Below are 20,754 nucleotides of genomic sequence, written 5' to 3'. Positions count from 1 at the left end.
TGTGACCTGGGGTGCATCCCTTATATTAAAGAATTAAATGGTATGGAAATTGGAATGAGGCTATGGAGTGATGGCAGGCATTTATGGTCATGTAATCAGAAGTGGAGTTGAATTTTAGTGCCATAGAAGATCTTTATTTTGTGTAGGTAAGTTAATTGATGTGTTTGTTAGTTATGCCAAGGTAGATCTCAAGACCTGGCCTGAGTAGGAGCCATTACTGGAAAGAAAGAGCCGCTGTTCTTTTACTGAGGAATAAAAAGAATCTGTGAGCTGTCACTGGCTACCTGGTATGGACTTCTCTTAACGTGTACCTGGGATTTTGTTTTTATTCAGGTATGGTGAGGCCGACAGATCAAGAGATGATTGCCATCTCTTGAAAGGATAGTTTGTTACAGTTCCCAAAAGGTGATGAGATGCCATGCTGAGCAAAGCCATATGGGCAAACACCAGAGCCAATAAGAAGGAAGAAGCAGGGGAGGGAGAAGCATGGACAAAAGTCTTTATTGTGGGTTTCCAAGGAAGGAATGAGTGAGGCAGGATAAGCAGCTAAGCAGGTTAGTGTCAAAGGTTAGTGTGAATAACTTGGACTCTAGGCTTTGGGGCAGTTTCTAGTTGTCTAGTACCTGGTCCTAGGATAATTAGGGCAGAGGAATATTGACTCTGGGTGTGTAAAAGCCAGACAGCAGAGACAGTTCTGAGTTTGCGTTCTGATCTGGCTAATTTGCATGTGAGAGATGATCCTTCTGGATAGTAATTTGCTATCGTTAGGAACTGACTGGCCCTGGAGGGGTAATCTCTCCCCAGATGAGAGGCCTAAGACACCAGAGCTTTAAGAATTTAGAAAATAAAGAAATATAGTTAATATGGGACTCTGGAATGAGAAGAGTCTAGATAGTAAAAAGTTTCAGAATTTAACCCCGGTATCATCTTTGCTGTTATTTTAACATACCAAGGAAACTTCTACCAAAGGCCATTGCATTGGCTATTCCCTTTACCTAAGCTCTCTTTCCAAACTTCTCTCTGTGGCTTCCTCCCTTATTTCCTTCACATCTTGACCTGAATAACACAGAGTAAATCTTTCCCTGACCACTCTACATAAAGTTGCACCCTTAACAGTCCCTCTGCCTTCCCTGCTTTATTCTTCTCGATCACACCACTCTGTAAGATACATTTTATTGTTTATTATTAACTCTTTCCGAGAACTAGAATGCAAACTCTATAAAAGCAGATTTTAAAAATTATTTTATTTACTGCTGCATCTCCATTATCTTGAACACTGCCTGTATGTAGTAGGTACTTAATGAATATTAGTTGAATGAACAAGTTAATGAATGGGCAGTGATATTCAACATTCAATGAAGGCTGCTTTCTGTTTCCCTGAAACCTCCAATAACACCCTGTTGGATACACAATCTTGGGTAATGGTACCTTGGACAATGAACTGGGAATAGTGTCCAAATGGGAATGAAAGAGTACAGGGAGAAAATGGTAGCTCCAGGAGGAGAAACCATAGGTTGGGATCAAGAAATAGGCAAGAGTAAGAATTCAGGGTAAAACTGAAGAGTGGCAGATAATCCAGAAGAACTGGAGGCAACTGCTCCAGTTCTTGGGGCCAGGTATGTGGATTGGATTTCCCCAGGTATGTGGCAGGGACAATCAAATCATTTTATCTGAATATTCAACAAATAAAGTGACTCTGATGGCTGGAGTGCTGGAATACCTATACATTAAAATGACAGTGAAAGACACTATTAGGTAAAAGAACATTTAAAGAACAATATATTTAATAATAAGCAAATCTGACTTTCTAAGGTAAGTCCACTTCATACATTCATGCAAGAAAGAAAGCACACTGAGTTTTGTTAAGGAGTGAGGAGACAAGGTCTGTCCTAGTGTCATTCTGGGTTCTTCCTTGATGATCTCCATGCATTTCACTGAAATATAAGAAACACAAAACCTCAGCACAAAATTGCATCGTTTGTGAGTCAACAATGCAAGGACATGTACAATAATGCAGCAGCCTTTAGATAAATAAAAACACTGCTATTGTTTCTCAGTGCTTGGCAAAGTTATTCTCTTTTATGCATTTTCAAGATTCCACTTTGCAGATATTTTTCCCAGTCAATGCAATACTTGCTTTGTTTTGTCACCTAATTTTTCAATCACCTACTTCTAGCTGATAATACAAGAAATGAATAATATCCCGAGCGTATGCACAATTCTGTGTTTGTATTACCAATGGCAGGAACTACTTGTATATAATAATAGTAGACCATTTCTCTAAAGTGAGGATAATTTAAGTTGTTTTTATTTGTGGTATGACAAGTCTACTGTATACCTATGAAACCAGAAAACACTGAATTTTATTATAAAGCTTGCTGATGAGATACAGTATACTTCAAACACATTTTAGTATAAGTGAATAAAAGAAATTTTTTTTTTCTGTAAGTGATACAGAGAAAATATTTAAATGTTGAATAAAGCCATATAATTTTTATGTTCACAGCTTTGTCAAGAAGATGTTATCTTCTCAGCAGCATCGTGTTATCAAAGATGCAAACCTTAAATCAACAGCTGTTACACCTCCAGCAAGTTGTGAATTTTTCCTGATTTATAGAAATCATTCTTTTTATTTCTTTTCTCAGTCAAGCAGGGAAATTAAGGTTATTTTCATGTAAAAGATACACACATTGTGGCTTAGCATTGCACATAATCCACATCTCTTACTTTTTAAATTAAATTGCTGTTGAATTGAATGTTATCTGAGGGCTCTTCTTCATTAATACCAGAAATATTGTTAGTAAATAGAAGGTAGAAACAACATTATTTACATAAAAATAAAGAGAAAATAACAGAGACATAATAATAGGAATCATTTTTATGATTTTCATGATTCATATTATATTATTATATCTGAACAAAATGAAGATAAAAGCTAAAGATATTTGTGTTAGTAGAGGAGAGAAATGTTATTTTTATTGGTTTTAGGTATTCTTTAAAAAAAAATCGACTCGGCCTCAAATAGATTAGAGGTTACCTTTTGGTGAATTTTGGCAAACAGTACTTTGAAGTTACAATCTACTTCCTTAACAAGCTGAAAGTGACCTTGCAGTTCCTAAAATTGTTTGCCTAAATTGAAAGTAACTAACATTTGTTAGGCAATTATAATGCATTGTTTATTGTGTTACAGTGTTACAATGTTACATAGAACACCTACTGTAACACTGCTAACTCTACAGAGCTAACTACTGTGATGGTCTCCAGTTACTGATGAAGGAATTGGACTGGGAACAAGATCTTAGATTGTGGAACGAGAATTTAAATCCAGGCTGTTTGACTCATCAGAAGGAAGTCTCAACAGATGGAACTCTTAACATTATGTAACACAGACTCCTGATTACAGAGAAGAAGCTCTCTGGAGAATTCAAGCATCCTCTGGCAGCAGCAACCAATATAGAAATTGTCATGTTCTTGAATAGGGTTATTTTGCTGATACATTTATGGGTTAATGAGGTTTATTCTGTTTATCTCATGTATACTATGGCAATGACTACTATGTTCCAGGCACTGTAGCACTTTCTAAGCATTAACTGTATGAGATAGGTACAATTATTTTTATTACTAAGTATATTATGAGATGGATACTATTATCCCATTTCATGAATGAGAAAACCAAGGCATGGTTTAAATAACTTTCACAAGGAAATGTAGCTAATGAATAATATAGATTTGACATAAAGAATTTGAAAACTTTTTTTTGACACAGAGAGAGAGCACAAGTGTGGAGTGGAGTAGAGGGACAAGGAGAGGGAGACAGAATCTTAAGCAGGCTCCATACCCAGCATGGATCCCGATGCAGGGCTCAATCTCATGAACCTGAGATCATGACCTGAGGCAAAATCAGGAGTTGGATGCCTAACAGACTGAGTCATCCAGGCAACCCTTGACATAAAGAATTTAGCCAAATAGTCCACACCCTTAACCACCGTACATTAAGTCGGCCTGTGTATCATCAGCTAGTGCTTACTCAGTGGCTTATAAGCATACGCTTTTCTTGCCGAGAGAGCTTTAGGGTAACCAGCTATGGTTTGTCTGATCTACCAAGGGCTCAGCTGGATGACTCCATCTCCAACTGTGGGTCAAATGTCCTTTGCCTCAGGCTGTGGGTGGGTTCAGGCTGCAGGACTTGGGCTGAAGGGGCAGCAATCCAGGTCATGGTCTTCTCAGACTGCAGTCCAGCAGGGTGCTGCACCCAAGTCCCACACGACACAAGCATATTTAAGGCTTCTACTCATACCACATCTGCTGACATGCCATTGGCCAGAGGGCAACGTCACTACTGCAACAAGTATATCCTTCCCACAGCGGGAGGAAGTGGTGAATGTTTTCTAAATAGCAGCAATCCAAATTATTTCTCTTTAACCCGGTTACCCAGTTACCACCCAACCAAGTTTAAGGAGTAAGGGTGTGCATTAGTTGAGATTATTTTGGCTCCTAAATTATATAATCCCCCAAATGTCAATTATTTAACATAATAATATTTATTTCTCATGCACATGGCATTTGGGCAGTGTTTCACTTGTTCATTTATGGGGTCAACTAGATCCTAACCTAGCATGCTGTCTCTGTCTTCCTCTGTGATCTTGGAGACCATTTGTTCAGCCAGCAGACATAGAAGAAGAGTGGAGGATTGGGCACGACAGCTTGTTAGGGACCAAATCTGGAAGTCGCATTCATTACTTCTCCACATTCTTTTGGCTAGAACTCGGTCACATGGCTGCTCCTGACTCCAAGAAAGGCTGGAGAGAAAATAAAATTGTGAACTCAGAAAGAAGGATAAATGGACTTGGTGAGAGCCTCTAGCTGGTCTTTGTCAGGGAGGGCGATGTGCTTTTGTAAGCAAAGGTGTTCATATGAGCATACAACAAAGCCTGGGTATTTGAGCTCATGCCTCATGGTACCATCATATAGCATGAACCGGAAAGACTTGGATATATTTAGTCTCTTTCTAAAATGAAGATAAAATCTCAGGATAAAATGAGAGACTTATGATAATGGTAGAGAAAGTCTTGACATTTTGGGGAGCTGAGTGGGCAGAGTGGTCATGTGAAAAGAGGAAGCCAACTCTACTGATCCTTGCCTCTATCCTGTCCTGTAAAAATGAGCCCGGAGTGTGAAAGCCCAGAGTTTACACCAGAATAAAGCAGTCAATATGTACAAATAGGAAGGTTTGAAGTCCCTAAGCAGCATATGAGTCTTTTGAGGAAAATATTTTGTGATGGCATGATTTCCCTGAAGCCATTTAGAACTGACATTTCTCTTCAGTTTTATGAAAGCATACTGCAATTTTGCAGGGTCTCAGGGAAGTCTTATCTTCCCCATTAATCTACACTGTTCTTGAGGACCATGACCAGTTAAAACTCTACCTCATTACTTAACTTCCTGAATTTTCTTTTCTTTCTGTGTATTTTTAAAAATAAAATTATTCATAAAAGACAGGTGGAAGATGAAAGATTAAATCTATTTTCTATATGGCCAAATTGAATTCAATTTTGAGGCACAACTGTAGCTATACTATGAAAACAAGTATTCAGTTAAAGATGATATTCATGATATGACTCACTAATTACTAATACAATTATTAAAACACTTGTTGCAATGAATAGTTCAATTATATTAGAGCACAATTACAGTGAAATCCAAAATTGATGTTTCTTACCTTTTCATTTTCAGGGATTTGAAGCACCTCAATCACATCTCGTAGCTGTCAGTTTTCAATCATTATTTATGTTGGATGTATTATTGACTGATAAAAGCTGGGTTTTCCTTGCACCCTTTAAAACACTTAGAAGAGTTGCTTTTGTATCCTGCATTTGTGACAAGTACTTTTTGTGTCAAAAACATATTATGTCACAGTATAAGTCACTGCCGCAGCCTCTCCATGCATGCTTTTCTAAAAGGAGATAAAAGCTGTTAGAGTCCTTTAAAGTGAAAAGCCCATAAAACAAAACAAAATGAAAAAAAAGTTGTTACACATCATCTGCAACATTTTAGTTTTAATTTATCACATTTGCTTTCCACCAGTTATATGGCAAATTTAATTGGGAATGTGGGTGAGGCATTTTTGTGTCAACAGTGTAATAATAATGACAACTCTAATTATGAAAATTCATGGTTTATCTGATTTTGTTATTTTCCTGGGAATTTTTGTATCTTGTACCTTAACAGAAGAAATCTTGCAGTGTTGTCAAAACTCAGGTTTGTTTGTTTGTTTGTTTGTTTGTTTTGAGTTGATGTTTGTTTGGTTTAGGTGGCCCTGAGAAATGCTCCTTTATTTTCTCTTTCCTCTTTTAAGTAAAATTGTTCATTCATGGAAAAGAACTGTTCTCTAATGTTAAAGCAGCTGGTGCCTCAATATTCATATTTTTAAGCTGAAATAGCATGGTGAGATCATTGTGGATAGAGAAGGAAATAAATCAGCTTGTGAGATATTATCATTCACTTTACATCATGAAAAACAAATACAGCTGTCATATTCTAACATGCACCATAGATAAATTGAAAGTATATATCACTATTTAACATAGTAAAAAAGAGAGACCATCAATGACTATGGAATGTACAGTATTTTGGTAATGTGTCTTATTAAAGCAAAGTAAATTGGCTACTGGATGGTAAAATTGCAAAGAGCTTATCCAAGTGCTGAATCAGAGGTTCAGTGTATGGAGAAAATTCTTACACATTTAGAAGTGAACATCACATTATATTTATTAATCTCAAGAATAAGTTATAGCATTATGCAGCGTTTTATTTATTTTTAAAAAAGATTTTATTTATTTATTTGTCAGAGAGAGAGCAGCATAAGCAGGGGGAGCGGCAGACAGAGAGAGAAGCAGGTTCCCTGCTGAACAAGGAGCCTGATGCAGGACTCTGCAATCAGGCTCTGAGATCACAACCTGAGCTGAAGGCAGATGCTTAGCCAACTGAGCAACCCAAGCATCCCATTATGCAGCATTTTAAAAAAATGTAAAAAGGTATGGAAATGTATTTTTTATATTTTTTTTATATATTTTATATATATTTTTAATATATTTTATTTACTTTTCTCACCTCTCATTTCTTTTGGGGAAAGGAAATTGGTTTCTTCTGAGGAAGTGCTTCTCTTTCCCTCTTTTCTGTTCACATGAGAATAGTTGTCATTTTGTGGGCAGGGACCTGCATTTTTGATGACAGTGATTGCTAGTGGAGGGAATGGGGGAGAGGGGCAACGTAGCATTTCTTGTTCTTTCCAAAATGGGTGTGATTCAAGCTGAGGCCAATAGAAGTCAGTCCTTCCCTGGGATTTTTTTTTTTTTTTTCCCCTTAACTACAGCTGGGAGAATTTCCACAGTCAGTCTGCAATAGGAGAAAGGAAGTCCAAAATACAGGAAGAACAGAGAAGAGAGGAGAGAATTTTGTTTGAGTCTTAGTTCTTGTGTGTAGGCTCTAAAAATCCCAGAAGCTGTGTGCTAAGTTTTTGTCTCTCATTTCTCTGAGATTCCACAGTATCTTTCTAATCAAGGCCTTCCCCACTTTTTTTTTTTTTTTCTTCTTTCAGAAGTTCAGGTTAAATTTCTATCACTTTCAACTAAAGGAATAAAGGAATCCTGGTATATACTTATTCAATATAATAATCTACATTTATTTAAATCAGGAAAATATTTAAATGAAAACTCAAACATCTTTTAAGTCTAGGATAATGAATTTTATTTAGATAATAAAGCATGTTGGATAATGTGGCTTCAAAAATATTGAAAAATAGAATATTTTTCAAGGTCCCCAAAGTTAAATTTGTATTTTATTTTACTTTGATATCTAGTGGGAAAACAAGTTTCTAGCTACTCACTTGTGTGTTCATTTATTAATAAGCATTCATTGAGAACTTTTATACTAGGCACTGTTTTAGAGGCTGGGGATACAATATTGAAAATAAAATAGGCAATATGCCTGCCTTCATGGAGCTTAATAGCTAATACAGAATGCAGATAGCAAACACAATAAATAAGAAAGAAATATGGTAAAGTGGAGGAGAAAAGAACCATAAATAAAAAGAAGAAGAAGAACAACAAAAAACCCATGGGTGCTTCAGTGGCTTGACTTACTTAGTTGAATGTCTGTCTTTGGCTCAGGTCATAATCCCAGGGTCCTAGGATGGCTCCCCGCTCAGCAGGGAGTCTGCTTCTCCCTTTCCTTCTGCCTGCCCCCCACACTCATGGTCTCTCTCTCTAATAAATAAATAAATAAAATCTTAAGAAAGGCCCCATGAAACAAGGAGATGTATAGTGTGCTGAGGTGGGGCCATAATTTTAAATCAGAAATTACAGAGTTCTCAAGAAGTTGAAATAGAGCAGACCTGAAAGAGTTGAAGCAGTGAAACATGAATAGGGTGATCATATAACTTATCATCCAAATGGGGACACTTTCAAAATTGTGCCTGTCATTCTGGGATAGCAGACAAAAATGAGGACTCTCTCAGGTAAAACATGGGCTATGGTCATCCTGGCTATGTGAGGATCTAGAAGCAGATACTCCTAGGGAGAGAAGAGAGCACATGCAAGGGCCCTGAGGCAGGAGTGTGTAGGGCTTGTTTAAGGCCCAGCAAGGAGGTACCCTGGCTAGAGCCAGAGAGCAAGAGAGAGAGCAGGAGGGAAAAAAGAAACCCAAGCATTTCACTAGGGCCCCTGAAGGTCATGGTAAAGATCTTGGCATTCACTTTGAGTAAAATGAAGAGTTATCTAAGAGTTTTCTAACAGGAGTGACATGATCTAATTTGTGTTTTAAAAGGGTAGTAGGGTGTAAGTAGTCAAGAATGGATATAGGGATTACACTTAGAGGCTGTTGTAACAAGCCAGATGGGAAAAGATGGTGTATGGCGGGGGGCACTGGGCCACAGGGTAGTGGTAGCAGCAATGGTGAGAAAGTGGTTGGATCATTGATGTATATTCAAGGTAGAACCTAAAGTATTTGCAGATGGATTTGAAGGTGCAGTGTGAGAAACGGTGATGCATTAGGGATGATTCTATGATGGTTGGCTGGAGTAACAGAAGGTTGAAGTTGCTATGTCCTGAGATGAGAAAGATACTAAAAGGACCAGGTTTAGGGGAAAAGATGAATTAATCGTTGGACATGGTAAGTTTTAGAAGTCTATAAAATAGCCAAAGTAATTTCCCCAAATAAAATCAAGACACTATCATCAGCAAGAGAGAAAAATGTGTTGAACAGGTCAAGTCTGAGGACATCTTGAGTAACTTTCTGGAAAATGAAATGAAGTTCGTGTTGGATCATTGATGTATATTCAAGGTAGAACCTAAAGTATTTGCAGATGGATTTGAAGGTGCAGTGTGAGAAACGGTGATGCATTAGGGATGATTCTATGATGGTTGGCTGGAGTAACAGAAGGTTGAAGTTGCTATGTCCTGAGATGAGAAAGATACTAAAAGGACCAGGTTTAGGGGAAAAGATGAATTAATCGTTGGACATGGTAAGTTTTAGAAGTCTATAAAATAGCCAAAGTAATTTCCCCAAATAAAATCAAGACACTATCATCAGCAAGAGAGAAAAATGTGTTGAACAGGTCAAGTCTGAGGACATCTTGAGTAACTTTCTGGAAAATGAAATGAAGTTCGTGTGTCATGACTTATTTTTAGTGAGCCTAAGCTAGGATCCTAGTAGTATATCTTTTCTAAGTTCTCCAAATCCACTCCTTCAATAATTAGGTGTAAGGTCTTGCCATACTTTTCAGAAACTTTGATTTTTGAAGATTGGGATTACTTTTGCATATGTTCTATACTCCAATATTTCTTGCTGTGCTTTGGGAAGTACTTAATTGTAACTCTCATAGAATCTCTATATTCTTTAAAAATCTTCTCCTCTGGAGATTCTGTTTTCTTAAAGTTTCTTTTATGCTATTTTTCATTTTAAAGCCACTTATTTGTTCTGCTTTATTTTGAAAGTATTAAGTGTGCATTGAGGAATATTCAGCAAATACATGTGCAGAGCAAAAAGGAAAATGAAAATCTTACACCTAGAAAGGACAATTGCTAACATATCAGTGTATATGCTTCCCATGTTATTTCTATACACATACAGGTGTGTGTGTGTGTGTGTGTGTGTGTGTGTGTGTGTGTCTTTGTATCTATCTGTTTCAAGTGGAATTATATTGTACATTGTGTTTTGGAATATATAAGGTCACTTCCTTGACAGATAAAATGGAGACATAATAACAATTAGACAGTCCCATGTTCTCACTGACATCTGTTAACCTTATACCATCTGCCCTTAACAGAGGGCTTATTGCTTCCTTATTTTTGTTCCAAATAACTAAAAAAAAAAAATCAGGTTTATTTTTGTATTAATTTTCATACATGGCAATTCAATGTAGAATTTATCCACTACCACAATTTTTAAAAGATCTAAGCTACTGTCTTTATGTATTTTTCCTTTATTGTATGCTTATAGTGATCACTGCTGGTTTGTATATTGAACACATATATATATATATATATATTTTGCCTTTCTTCTTTCTAAAAGGATTCCTGGGTGTGGCTGAATTATCTCAATCCTTACCTAACACTCCGCTTATACATGCAGTCATGTGCCTAATCCATTTCACGTTTTTTTAAAAAAATTTTTAAATTAATGTACAATTCACTTTGTGTGTGTGTGCATACAGTACCAAAGATTTTTAACACATATGGATAGATGGTAACACCACTACAGTCAGAATTCAGAACAGTGCCATCACCCCCCAAAATTTCATTGTGCTATCCCTTTTTAGTTATGGCCTCACCCTTACCATACGTCCTGGAAATCACTGAGTCTCTGTTAATATCATTTTATCTCTTTGAGAGTCTCTTATAAATGTAATTTTATAGTTGTAAACTTTAAGACTGGCTTCCTTCATTCAGCAAAATACTTTTGAAATTCATCCAAGTTGTGCATGTGGCAATACTTTGTTCCTTTTTATGCTGAGTAGTATTTATGATAACTAGGAAGCACAGTTTGTTTATTGACTCACCTGCTAAAGGATATCTGGATCATTTCCAATTTTTGGTGATCATTTATAGAGCAGTAGTAAACATTGTGTACAAGTATTTTTGTGAACATGGTTTTCATTTCCCTAGGGTAAATATTAAGGAGTAGGATAGATAGTCATATAGTAAGTGTATATTTAACATAAGAAAGCACCAGACCATTTTCCAGAGTGACTGGATCATGCATGGCCATCAGCATTTTATGACTGCCCATGGTTCTGCATCTTTATCTGCTCATGGTATTTAATTTTAGCTCTTCTTATAGTTATGTACTGGATTCATTGTGGCTTTAATTTCTATTTCTCCAATGATTGATCATATTGCTGGTGTTTATGTAACTTATATATGTCCTCTTTGGTGAACTGTCTTTTCAAGTTCTTTTTCTATTTCTTAATTGGGTTATTTTACTATTGTATTATAATAGTTCTTTCTATATACTGGATACAAGTACTTTGTAGCTATATGATTTAAAAATATTTTCTCTCAATCTGCAGCCTGTCTTTTGATTATTTTAACAGTATCTTTCATAGAGCAATTTTAAAAAATTTTAATGGTTTAATCTATTAATTTTTATGTTTTATGGATTTATACCTATGTGTTATACTTAAGATCACTTTGCTTAATCTCAGGTCATGAGAAATTTCTTCTGTGTTTTATTCTGAGAGATATAGTTCTGCGTCTTGTATTTATATCTATGATTCATTTTGTGTTCATTTTTGTTTTAAGTGTGTGATTTAGGTCAAAGTTCTTTTCTTTCTCTCTTTTTTTCTGGATGGATCTTCAATTGTTCCAATAACCACCTTTTAGAAAACCTATCCCTTCTCCATTGAATTGGTTTTCCATTTTTGTAAAAAATCAGTTGGTCATATTTGTTTGGTTCTATTTTACTCTCTGTTCTGTTCTCTTGATCTATGTGCATTTCCCTTTGCCAATATCATACTGTCTTGATTACTGCAGTGGGGTAGGGAGAGGGTGCTTGGGTTATGGACATTGGGGAAGGTATATGCTATGGTGAGTGCTGTGAGGTGTGTAAACCTGGCGATTCACAGACCTGTACCCCTGGGGCTAATAATACATTGCATGTTAATAAAAATAAAAAGTTTTAAAATATAAAATTGAATAGTGTGATTTCTCATACTTTATTCTTCTTTTTCAAAATTGTTTTGGTTACTCTAGTTTCTTTGGACTTTTCATTTTTCTATATATATATATAACTCTTAGAATCAGTTTGTTGATCTCCAGTAAACATTCTACTGGATTTTGATTGGACTGTTTGCTTTGAATCTGTACATTGATTTGGGCAGAATTGATATATTTACTATGTTGAGTTTTCCAATCCAAAAATGTTGAGTATCTTGTTACTAATTCAGGTTTCTTTGAATTCTTTAATTAGTGTTTTATAGTTTTCAGGATACAGATCCAGTACATGGTTTGTTAAATTTGTATCTATTTCTTGTTTTGGAGTTATTTTAAATGGTATTACTTTTGAAATTTTGATTCTCACTGATTATTGCTAGTGTATTGAAATATCTATATATATTTTGTACTAACCTTATATCCTGTGATCTTGCTAAACAAAATAAATATTTTTGGGTAGATTTCTTGGGATTTTTCTATAGAAGCAATTATGTCATTTGTAAATAGAGCCAGTCTTATACCTTTCTTTCTCAATTGTATGCCCTTCTTTTCTCTCTTCCTCCTTCTTCCCTTTCCTCCCTCCCTTCTTTCCTTATTTCCAAACTTAGGGAGAAAACTCAGTTTTTTCACCATGTAAGTATGATGTTACTCATAGGATTTTTGTAGATACTCTTTACCAGGTTGAGGTTGGTTCTATTTGCTTCATTTAGTTTGCTATGCATCCTTATGATGAATGGATGTTGGATTTTTTTCAAATGTTTTTTCTGCATAAATTGATAAAATCATATGATTTTTCTTTTTATATTATCAATATAATGGATTACACGGGTTGATTTTTGAGTATTGTACTAGTCTTAAATTTCTGAGATAAATTCCACTTGGCTGTGTTCTATTATATGTTTTATATAGTGCTACAATTGATTTACTAATTTTTTTTGAGGATTTCTACATCTATGATCATAAAGAATATTGGTCTATAGTCTTTCTTTTGTTTTGTTTTGTGTTTTTGTATTGTCTTTTCTAGTTTTGGTATCAGGGTAATGCTGGTCTCATAAAATAGGTTGGGAAGTTTTACTTCCTTAGTATTTTCTAGAAGAGTTTAGAATTGGTGGTACTATTCTTTCTTTAAATGTTTGGTATAATTGATTGATGAAACCATGTGGGTTAGAGATTATTTTCTTATAAGGTGTTTAATTATGGCTTTAATTTCTTAAATAGTCATAGGGCTACTTAAGTTGTGATTATTTATAAAAGTGCTCATTATTCCCTTGATTTTCCATGTTTGGAGTTTTATCTGTTTTATCATTCCTGATATTCCTGAAATATTCCTGATTTTTCTCATTCCTGATAATTAATGACTTCTCTTTTTTTAAAAGTCAGTCTTTGTTGAGTTATATAAATTTTATTGATCTTTTCAAAGAACTTGTTTTTGATTTGGTTGTTGTTATTGTTTTTCTGTTATCAAAGTCATTGATATTTGCTCTTATATCCTTTATTCTACTTGCATTGATTGGCTTTACTTTAATTTTTTTTTGTTTATTAAATTAAAAGCTAGATTATTGATTTAAAGCTTTTCTGCTTTCTAATATGAGAATTTGATGCTATAAATTTCCCTCTAACCACTACTTAGGAGTGGGTGCCTGGGTGGCTCAGTTGGTTAAACATCTGCCTTCAGCTTAGGTCATGGTCCCAGGGCCTGGGACAGAGCCCAGCGTTGGGCTCCCTGGTCAATGGTAAGTCTGCTTCTCCCTTGCCCTCTGCCTCTTTCCCCTGCTCATGCTCAATCTTTAAAAAAATAAATAAATAAATAAAAGAAAGAGAAAAACAAAACATTGCTTAGGAGAATCCCCAATTTTTTGATATCTTGATTTTTTCATTAAGATCAAATTATTTTCTCTTTTCAATGGAGAATTTCTCTTTGAATCATGAATTACTTAGAAGTATATACTTAGAAGTATATTGTTTAATTTCCAAGTGCTAGTGGATTTTCTCAGTATCTTTATTGATTTCTTCTTCAATTCCATTATGATCAGAAAAGTACTTTATAGGATTTTAATTCTTTAACACTTTTTAAAGTTTTATTGTTATTGTCCTGGATGTGGTCTATCTTGATGATATCCCATGTCTAATTGAAAGTGATGTGTTCTGAAATCATTGAGTAGAGTGTTTCTATAAATGCTGACTGATCTAGTTTGTTGATGATACTTTTCACTTTTACATATATTTTTTTATTTATAGTCTACTAATTCTATCAATTTCTGAGAAATGAGTTTAGAACTTTTCATCTGTAATGTGGATTTATCTATTTTTCCTTTCAATTCTGTTATTTTTATCCATGTATTTTTAATCTCATTTGTTATATATGCACAGTTTTGTTTGTTATATCCTAATTAGTCATTCCACTCTTTTTATCATTATGTAATGTCTCTCTTTTACCTTGTTAATTTATTGTATTCTGAGATTTAATTTGTCTGATATTAAATAGCATTACTAGCTTTTTTGTCTAGTGTTTGCATAGTATATTTTTTGTTTCTGCCCTTTTATTTTATTTTTATTTCTATTCTTTTAAAAACTTTTAATGTATCTATAGCATTATTTTGATGTGAGTTTCTTATGGACAATATATAGTTGAATCAGACAGTTTAAATCCATTATGTCAATCTCTGTTTTTTAGTCTACACATTTAGGCCATTAACATTTAGTATAATTATTGATTTATTTAGTTGGAGGTATATACCATTATTTTTTCCTGTTTCTTTCCCCTGTTTTCCATTCCTCTGTTTCCCCTTTCTTGCCTGGGTTATCTGAAAATTGTTTTAGGATAGCATTTTAAATTTAAATATATATTCTCATTTACATTTTCTTTTTTAATAGATGACCTAATGGAGGCATTACAATATGCATACTTAACTTTTTTCAGTTATTTAAAATCAATCAAGGAGAATGTATATATCCTACCACATGGTACAGATGACTTTATCTTACCCATTTGTGATATAATTTCATATATACCTCATTATTGAAAACCTATAGTGTAATAATATATTTTAAACTATCAATCATATTTTAAAGAACTCAAGAGGCAAGTAGTATATTTACCAATATATTTACTATTTCTAATGCCCTTTTTATTAATGATATCCTAACTTTGCTTCAGTTATCATTTCCCTTCTGTCTGAATAACTTGCTTTGACAATTCTTTTATAGCAGGTCTAGAGGCAATGAATTTTCTTAATTTTTCTCTAGCTGAGCATGTCTTTGTTTCATCTTCATTCCTGATATTTTCATTGGATATAAAATTCTGGGTTGATAGGTATTTTCTTCCATCACTTTAAGAATGTTGTTCTGTTTCCTTCTGGTCTTTATCATTTTTGATGAGAAATCCTCAGTCATTTTAACTATTGTTCTACTATGAGTAATGTGTCATTTTTCTCTGACTTCTTTCAAGATGCTCTTCTTTAGTCTTCAGTAGTATGAGTGTGAAGTGCATGAGCATGGATATGAAGATACTAATGGCTTTTCTCCTGTTTAGGATTCACCAAGTTTTTGGAATTTGTAAGTTTATACCTTTTACCAAACAGGAAGTTTTTAGCTATTAGCTTTTCAAATATTATGTTCTGTACCATACACTTTTTTTTCTTCTAGGGTTTTGATGAAATGAATGTTAACCTTTTGGTATTGTCTCTAAGATCTCTGAGGCCCTGTACAGGTTTCCAAACTTTTTTCTCTCTGTTGCTCAGATGAGATGATTCTATTAGTCTGTCCTTAAGTTCACCAAATCTTGCCTCAGTCACACCCATTCAGCTATTGAGAATATCCAGTGAATTGTAAATTTTAATTATTGCATTTTTTAGTTCTAAGGATTTTATTTTGGTCTTCTTTTTTTTTTCTATTTCATTGCTGAGACGATATTTCTGTTCATTCATTACTTGTTAAACATTTTTTTACTAGCTTCCTGCCTTCGTAAGACAGTTTCAAAATTTGTGTCATTGCAGGATTGGCTTCTATTGATCATCTTTTCCCATGTGGGTTGAGATTTTTCTGGGTCTTAATATGTTGAGTACTTTTGGATTTAACTTAGGCATTTTGAATATGAGATTGTGAAACTTTATGTCTTATTTGAATATTATGGACATTGTTGATATTTTTGTTTAGCAGCCAATTGATCTGTTGGAGTTCAAGCCATTAGTTCCAGTGAGCTTTCTATGAGTTGTGGTTTTAATATCAGTTTTATTTCAAAACCTTTCCTGAGCCATGCAGATTTGTCACACATCCAGTGACCAGTCTGGGACCTGGTAGGGTTTTGTCTCTTAATTCAGTCATCAAAATATTTAATATACTGTTTAGTATTAGATCCATGTATGTGAGACTCCAGGGTGAGCCCAGGAATTAACAAAGAACCTTATAGTGTTGCTTTTTTGAGCTACTTCCTCTCCACTAGCTCCTCAGTAGTTTGTGGTTCCTGTGACTCCCTTTTATGGTCCTATGGCTAGAAAGCTGAGGTTTTATTTACCCTGCTGTCACACAGTTCTTGCACCTGCACCCAACTTCAGAACCGAAGTGAAATGTGCACTAACTTTTTAGAGCATTTCCTCTGTAGTCATCTATTTTCATCAGAACACACAGAAAAACAACAGAAGTTCTTGCCACATTCTTGGGACCACAGCTCCTTTGGCTGGAGAGTAAAGTTTCTGTTCCTTGGAATTTTAGGGGCATGTGGGCTCCTGCTGAAGTGACTGTTGCTACCAGTAGACTTCTGTGCTCCTTGAGACTGGACTAGAGGGCTGCTTCTTGAGATCTCTCTATCCACACTAATGTGTACATCTGGCTTTTGGCCTGCCTTGAAACCAGGCTCTGAGATATTGGAGGAAAAAAAGAAAGAAAGAAAGAAAGAAATAGACTCACTGTTGATTCAGGGGTGATTTGAATCCTTATCTTCTTCCCAAATCTGTATGCTGATCTTCACTTTTAAGAGTCCTCAAATATCTTTTCCATTTATATTTTTCTAGCTTAATTTTTATAGATATGTTGGAAAATGCCTACTTCATATTATCCAGAATTCCAGAACTCCCCGTATTCACTTCTTGACAGTGACTAGTTAAAGAATAGCATTTAACTCAACTTTGGCCAATGAGATGTGAAATGAATCCTGTGGGGAGGGTGGGTCTCTTGGCAAAGTTTTCTTATAAGAGAGACACAAAAGAAGAAGTGCTTCATTTTACTTCTGAATGCTGTTGTGTCAAGGCATGACATCTGGGACTACTGCTGCCATTTTCTACCAGCCTTGGGATAAAGGCAACACACATATGATGATGTAAAAACATGGAAAGAACATTGGTCTTTGATGACATGTTTGTATTTGCCCCACTTCAAGACTTCCTCTAATGGCTGCTACATTCTTTCCTCTAAGCTTGTTTGAGGTTTGGGGCATGAGGATTTTACTTGTTGCCCAAAGTATCTTAAAGTACAGTATTCTTACTATAATTCATTAAATTTTTTTTTATTTGAACTTTTCCATTTCCTTTGTAGTCATCTATTTTTTTTTTTAAACCTGTGCTGTCCAACAAGATAGCCACCAGTCACATGTGGCTATAAAATACTTAAAATGTGGCTATTTTGAGTTAAGAATGTGCTCTGAAGTGTAAAATATACACCAGATTTTGAAAACTTAGTTTTTTTCTTAAAAGACAGTTAAGTGTCTGGTTAATTTTTATATTAATTACTTGTTGAAAAGATAATATTTTAGAGACCTAAAAAATAAATATAACACTAAAATAAACTTTACCTGTTTTTTTTAAACTTTTAAAAATGTGGCTACTAGAAAATTTAAAATTACATATGTGACTTGCATTATATTTCTATTGAAGAGCACTGAATCCCAAACTCATATATTCAACTGCTATTCAATAGTTCTACATGGGAGTCTAACAGTCACCTCAAACTTAGTATGTCTAAAATTGAATTCCTCAGTTTCTCTTCAAATATGCTTATTCTGTAGTCTTTCCACATTTCAGTAAATGACAACTCAATCCTTCAAGTTACATGGGTTAAAATTTTGAATTTATTTATGGTTCTTTCTTTCATATCTCACATCTATTTTTCCTACATTCAGAAACGATCCATGATCCAAACCCACCCCATTGCACTGTCTTCTATATTTCTATTTGAATTCATATTGCTATCATCTATTGTCTGTATTATTGAAACTGTCTCTATTTTAAATAGAAACCGGAACAGTCCTTCTGAGAAGTAAGATTATGTTACTTCTCTGTTCACAATCCTCCAATGGTGTATCTTTTCACTCAGTGAGAGTTCAAATCAGAGCCCTGCCATCTCTCCGACCTTATCACCTCCAACTCTCTTCCTCATCCACCAGACTCCAGCCACGTGGACTTCATGCTGATCTTGCACTTATTCAGTGAGCTCCTGCAGGATCTTTGTACTTAACGATCTATCTGACTGAAATGCCTTTTCTTCCAGATATCCATAGGGCTTGTTCTTACTTCCTTTGTGTTTCTACCCAAAGTGTGTAAGATTTTACACTCTACCTCTAGTGTGTTTCCTGTCTCCCTTATCTTATCATTTCTCCTTAGTACTTATTACCATCATATGTTATTTATTTTCTATCTTATCCCCACATGATGAACTCTGTCAGGGCAGGGATTTTGTCTACTGGATTCACTCTTGAATCTTCTGCATCTAGAACAGTGGCTGGCACATGGTAGGCATTCCATATCTACTCTTTCTTCCCTTTTCATTAAAGATCATTCAGATTTACTTTTCACAGTTTACCCTTTGTTATCTTATGGATTTTGATATACTTTTATTCCATACTCAAATTTTAAATTTAAAAAAAAGAGAAAGAAGTAATAACTTTAGAGTAGTTTCACCACTATTTCATTTTCTTTCTGAGAGTTGAAAATATTAGCAGATGCAATTAAAACCTCACTGACAATTTATTTAAGAGGAAAGTAAGACTTTCAGCAAAATGTCCAGGTAGTTAATTTTATGACTAATATCTTCTCCTCTCTCTTTTCCTGTTTTATAATCTATATTAATGGGGAATATTTATTTCCTACTGATCTTTCTATATAGGGAGTTAAAGTAGTAAACTATGGGTCTCTCTTCTCTATTTACTCACATTGTCCCTGGGGGGTTTTGGACTGGAGAATTTGGCAGGAGCAAATGGGAATGCTTATTTCAGCTTTCCCCTTATTTCACTGAAGAGGGAGGATGTGCATAGAAAGGTTAAATTTTCCTTTGTTCATCCTTGTTGTAAGCTGATGTAAGCCTCCTTAAAACCGCCTGTGAATAACTGGCTTCATTTTCCTAATTCAGAGATTACATTAGAAGTGATGGTAGGAGAAAAAAAAAAAAAAAAGAAGTGATGGTAGGAAAGGAAATGCTATTTATGGCATCTTCTTTAAGATTTACAATCTGCATAAAAAATCATCATCAAATTTGAACTGGCTTTGTTGTCTATGGTATATTTTAATAACAGTGTCATTTTTTTCCTTTTTAAAAATTAAATTTATTTATTTTCAGCATAAAAGTATTCATTATTTTTTCACCACACCCAGTGCTCCATGCAATCTGTGCCCTCTATAATACCCACCACCTGGTACCCCAACCTCCCCCCGCCCCCCCCGCCACTTCAAACCCCTCAGATTGTTTTTCAGAGTCCATAGTCTCTCATGATTCACCTCCCCTTCCAATTTACCCCAACTCCCTTCTCCTCTCTAACACCCCTTGTCCTCCATGATATTTGTTATGCTCCACAAATAAGTGAAACCATATGATAATTGACTCTCTCTGCTTGACTTATTTCACTCAGCATAATCTCTTCCAGTCCCGTCCATGTTACTACAAAAGTTGGGTATTCATCCTTTCTGATGGAGGCATAATACTCCATAGTGTATATGGACCACATCTTCCTTATCCATTCGTCCATTGAAGGGCATCTTGGTTCTTTCCATAGTTTGGCGACCGTGACCATTGCTGCTATAAACATTGGGGTACAGATGGCCCTTCTTTTCACTACATCTGTATCTTTGGGGTAAATACCCAGGAGTGCAATTGCAGGGTCATAGGGAAGTTCTATTTTTAATTTTTTGAGGAATCACCACACTGTTCTCCAAAGAGGCTGCACCAACTTGCATTCCCACCAACAGTGTAAGAGGGTTCCCCTTTCTCCACATCTCCTCCAACACATGTTGTTTCCTGTCTTACTAATTTTGGCCATTCTAACTGGTGTAAGGTGATATCTCAATGTGGTTTTAATTTGAATCTCCCTGAGGGCTAGTGATGATGAACATTTTTTTCATGTGTCTGATAGCCATTTGTATGTCTTGATTGGAGAAGTGTCTGTTCATATCTTCTGCCCATATTTTTATATGATTGCCTGTTTTGTATGTGTTGAGTTTGAGGAGTTCATTATAGATCTTGGATATCAACCTTTTGTCTGTACTCTCATTTGCAAATTTCTTCTCCCATTCCTCGGGTTGCCTTTTTGTTTTTTTGACATAACAGTATCATTTTAATTCAT

General features: G+C 35.0%; 1 protein-coding gene across 2 annotated transcripts in view; it reads right to left on the bottom strand.

The window, feature by feature from the left end:
• The window catches only part of LOC309870518 (uncharacterized protein), a 93,427-nt gene that overhangs the window by 46,349 nt on the left and 26,324 nt on the right, over positions 1 to 20,754 (bottom strand). For both annotated transcript variants that reach the window (XR_014314637.1, XM_082742856.1), the window contains exons 2-3: positions 5,720 to 5,953; positions 4,612 to 4,799 (exon numbers count right to left, since the gene is read on the bottom strand). Coding sequence is in view for 1 of the 2 variants with exons in the window: in XM_082742856.1 (XP_082598982.1) it covers positions 4,612 to 4,799; positions 5,720 to 5,727 (196 nt within the window). In the remaining variant the exon portion in view is untranslated. The remainder of the gene's footprint in view (positions 1 to 4,611; positions 4,800 to 5,719; positions 5,954 to 20,754) is intronic.

The sequence above is a fragment of the Mustela nivalis genome (assembly GCF_964662115.1).
Source record: "Mustela nivalis genome assembly, chromosome: 7".
NCBI classification, from domain to species: Eukaryota; Metazoa; Chordata; class Mammalia; order Carnivora; family Mustelidae; genus Mustela; species Mustela nivalis.
Note: the sequence above shows the minus strand (reverse complement) of the source record. Positions and strands in the feature narration are given on the sequence as shown.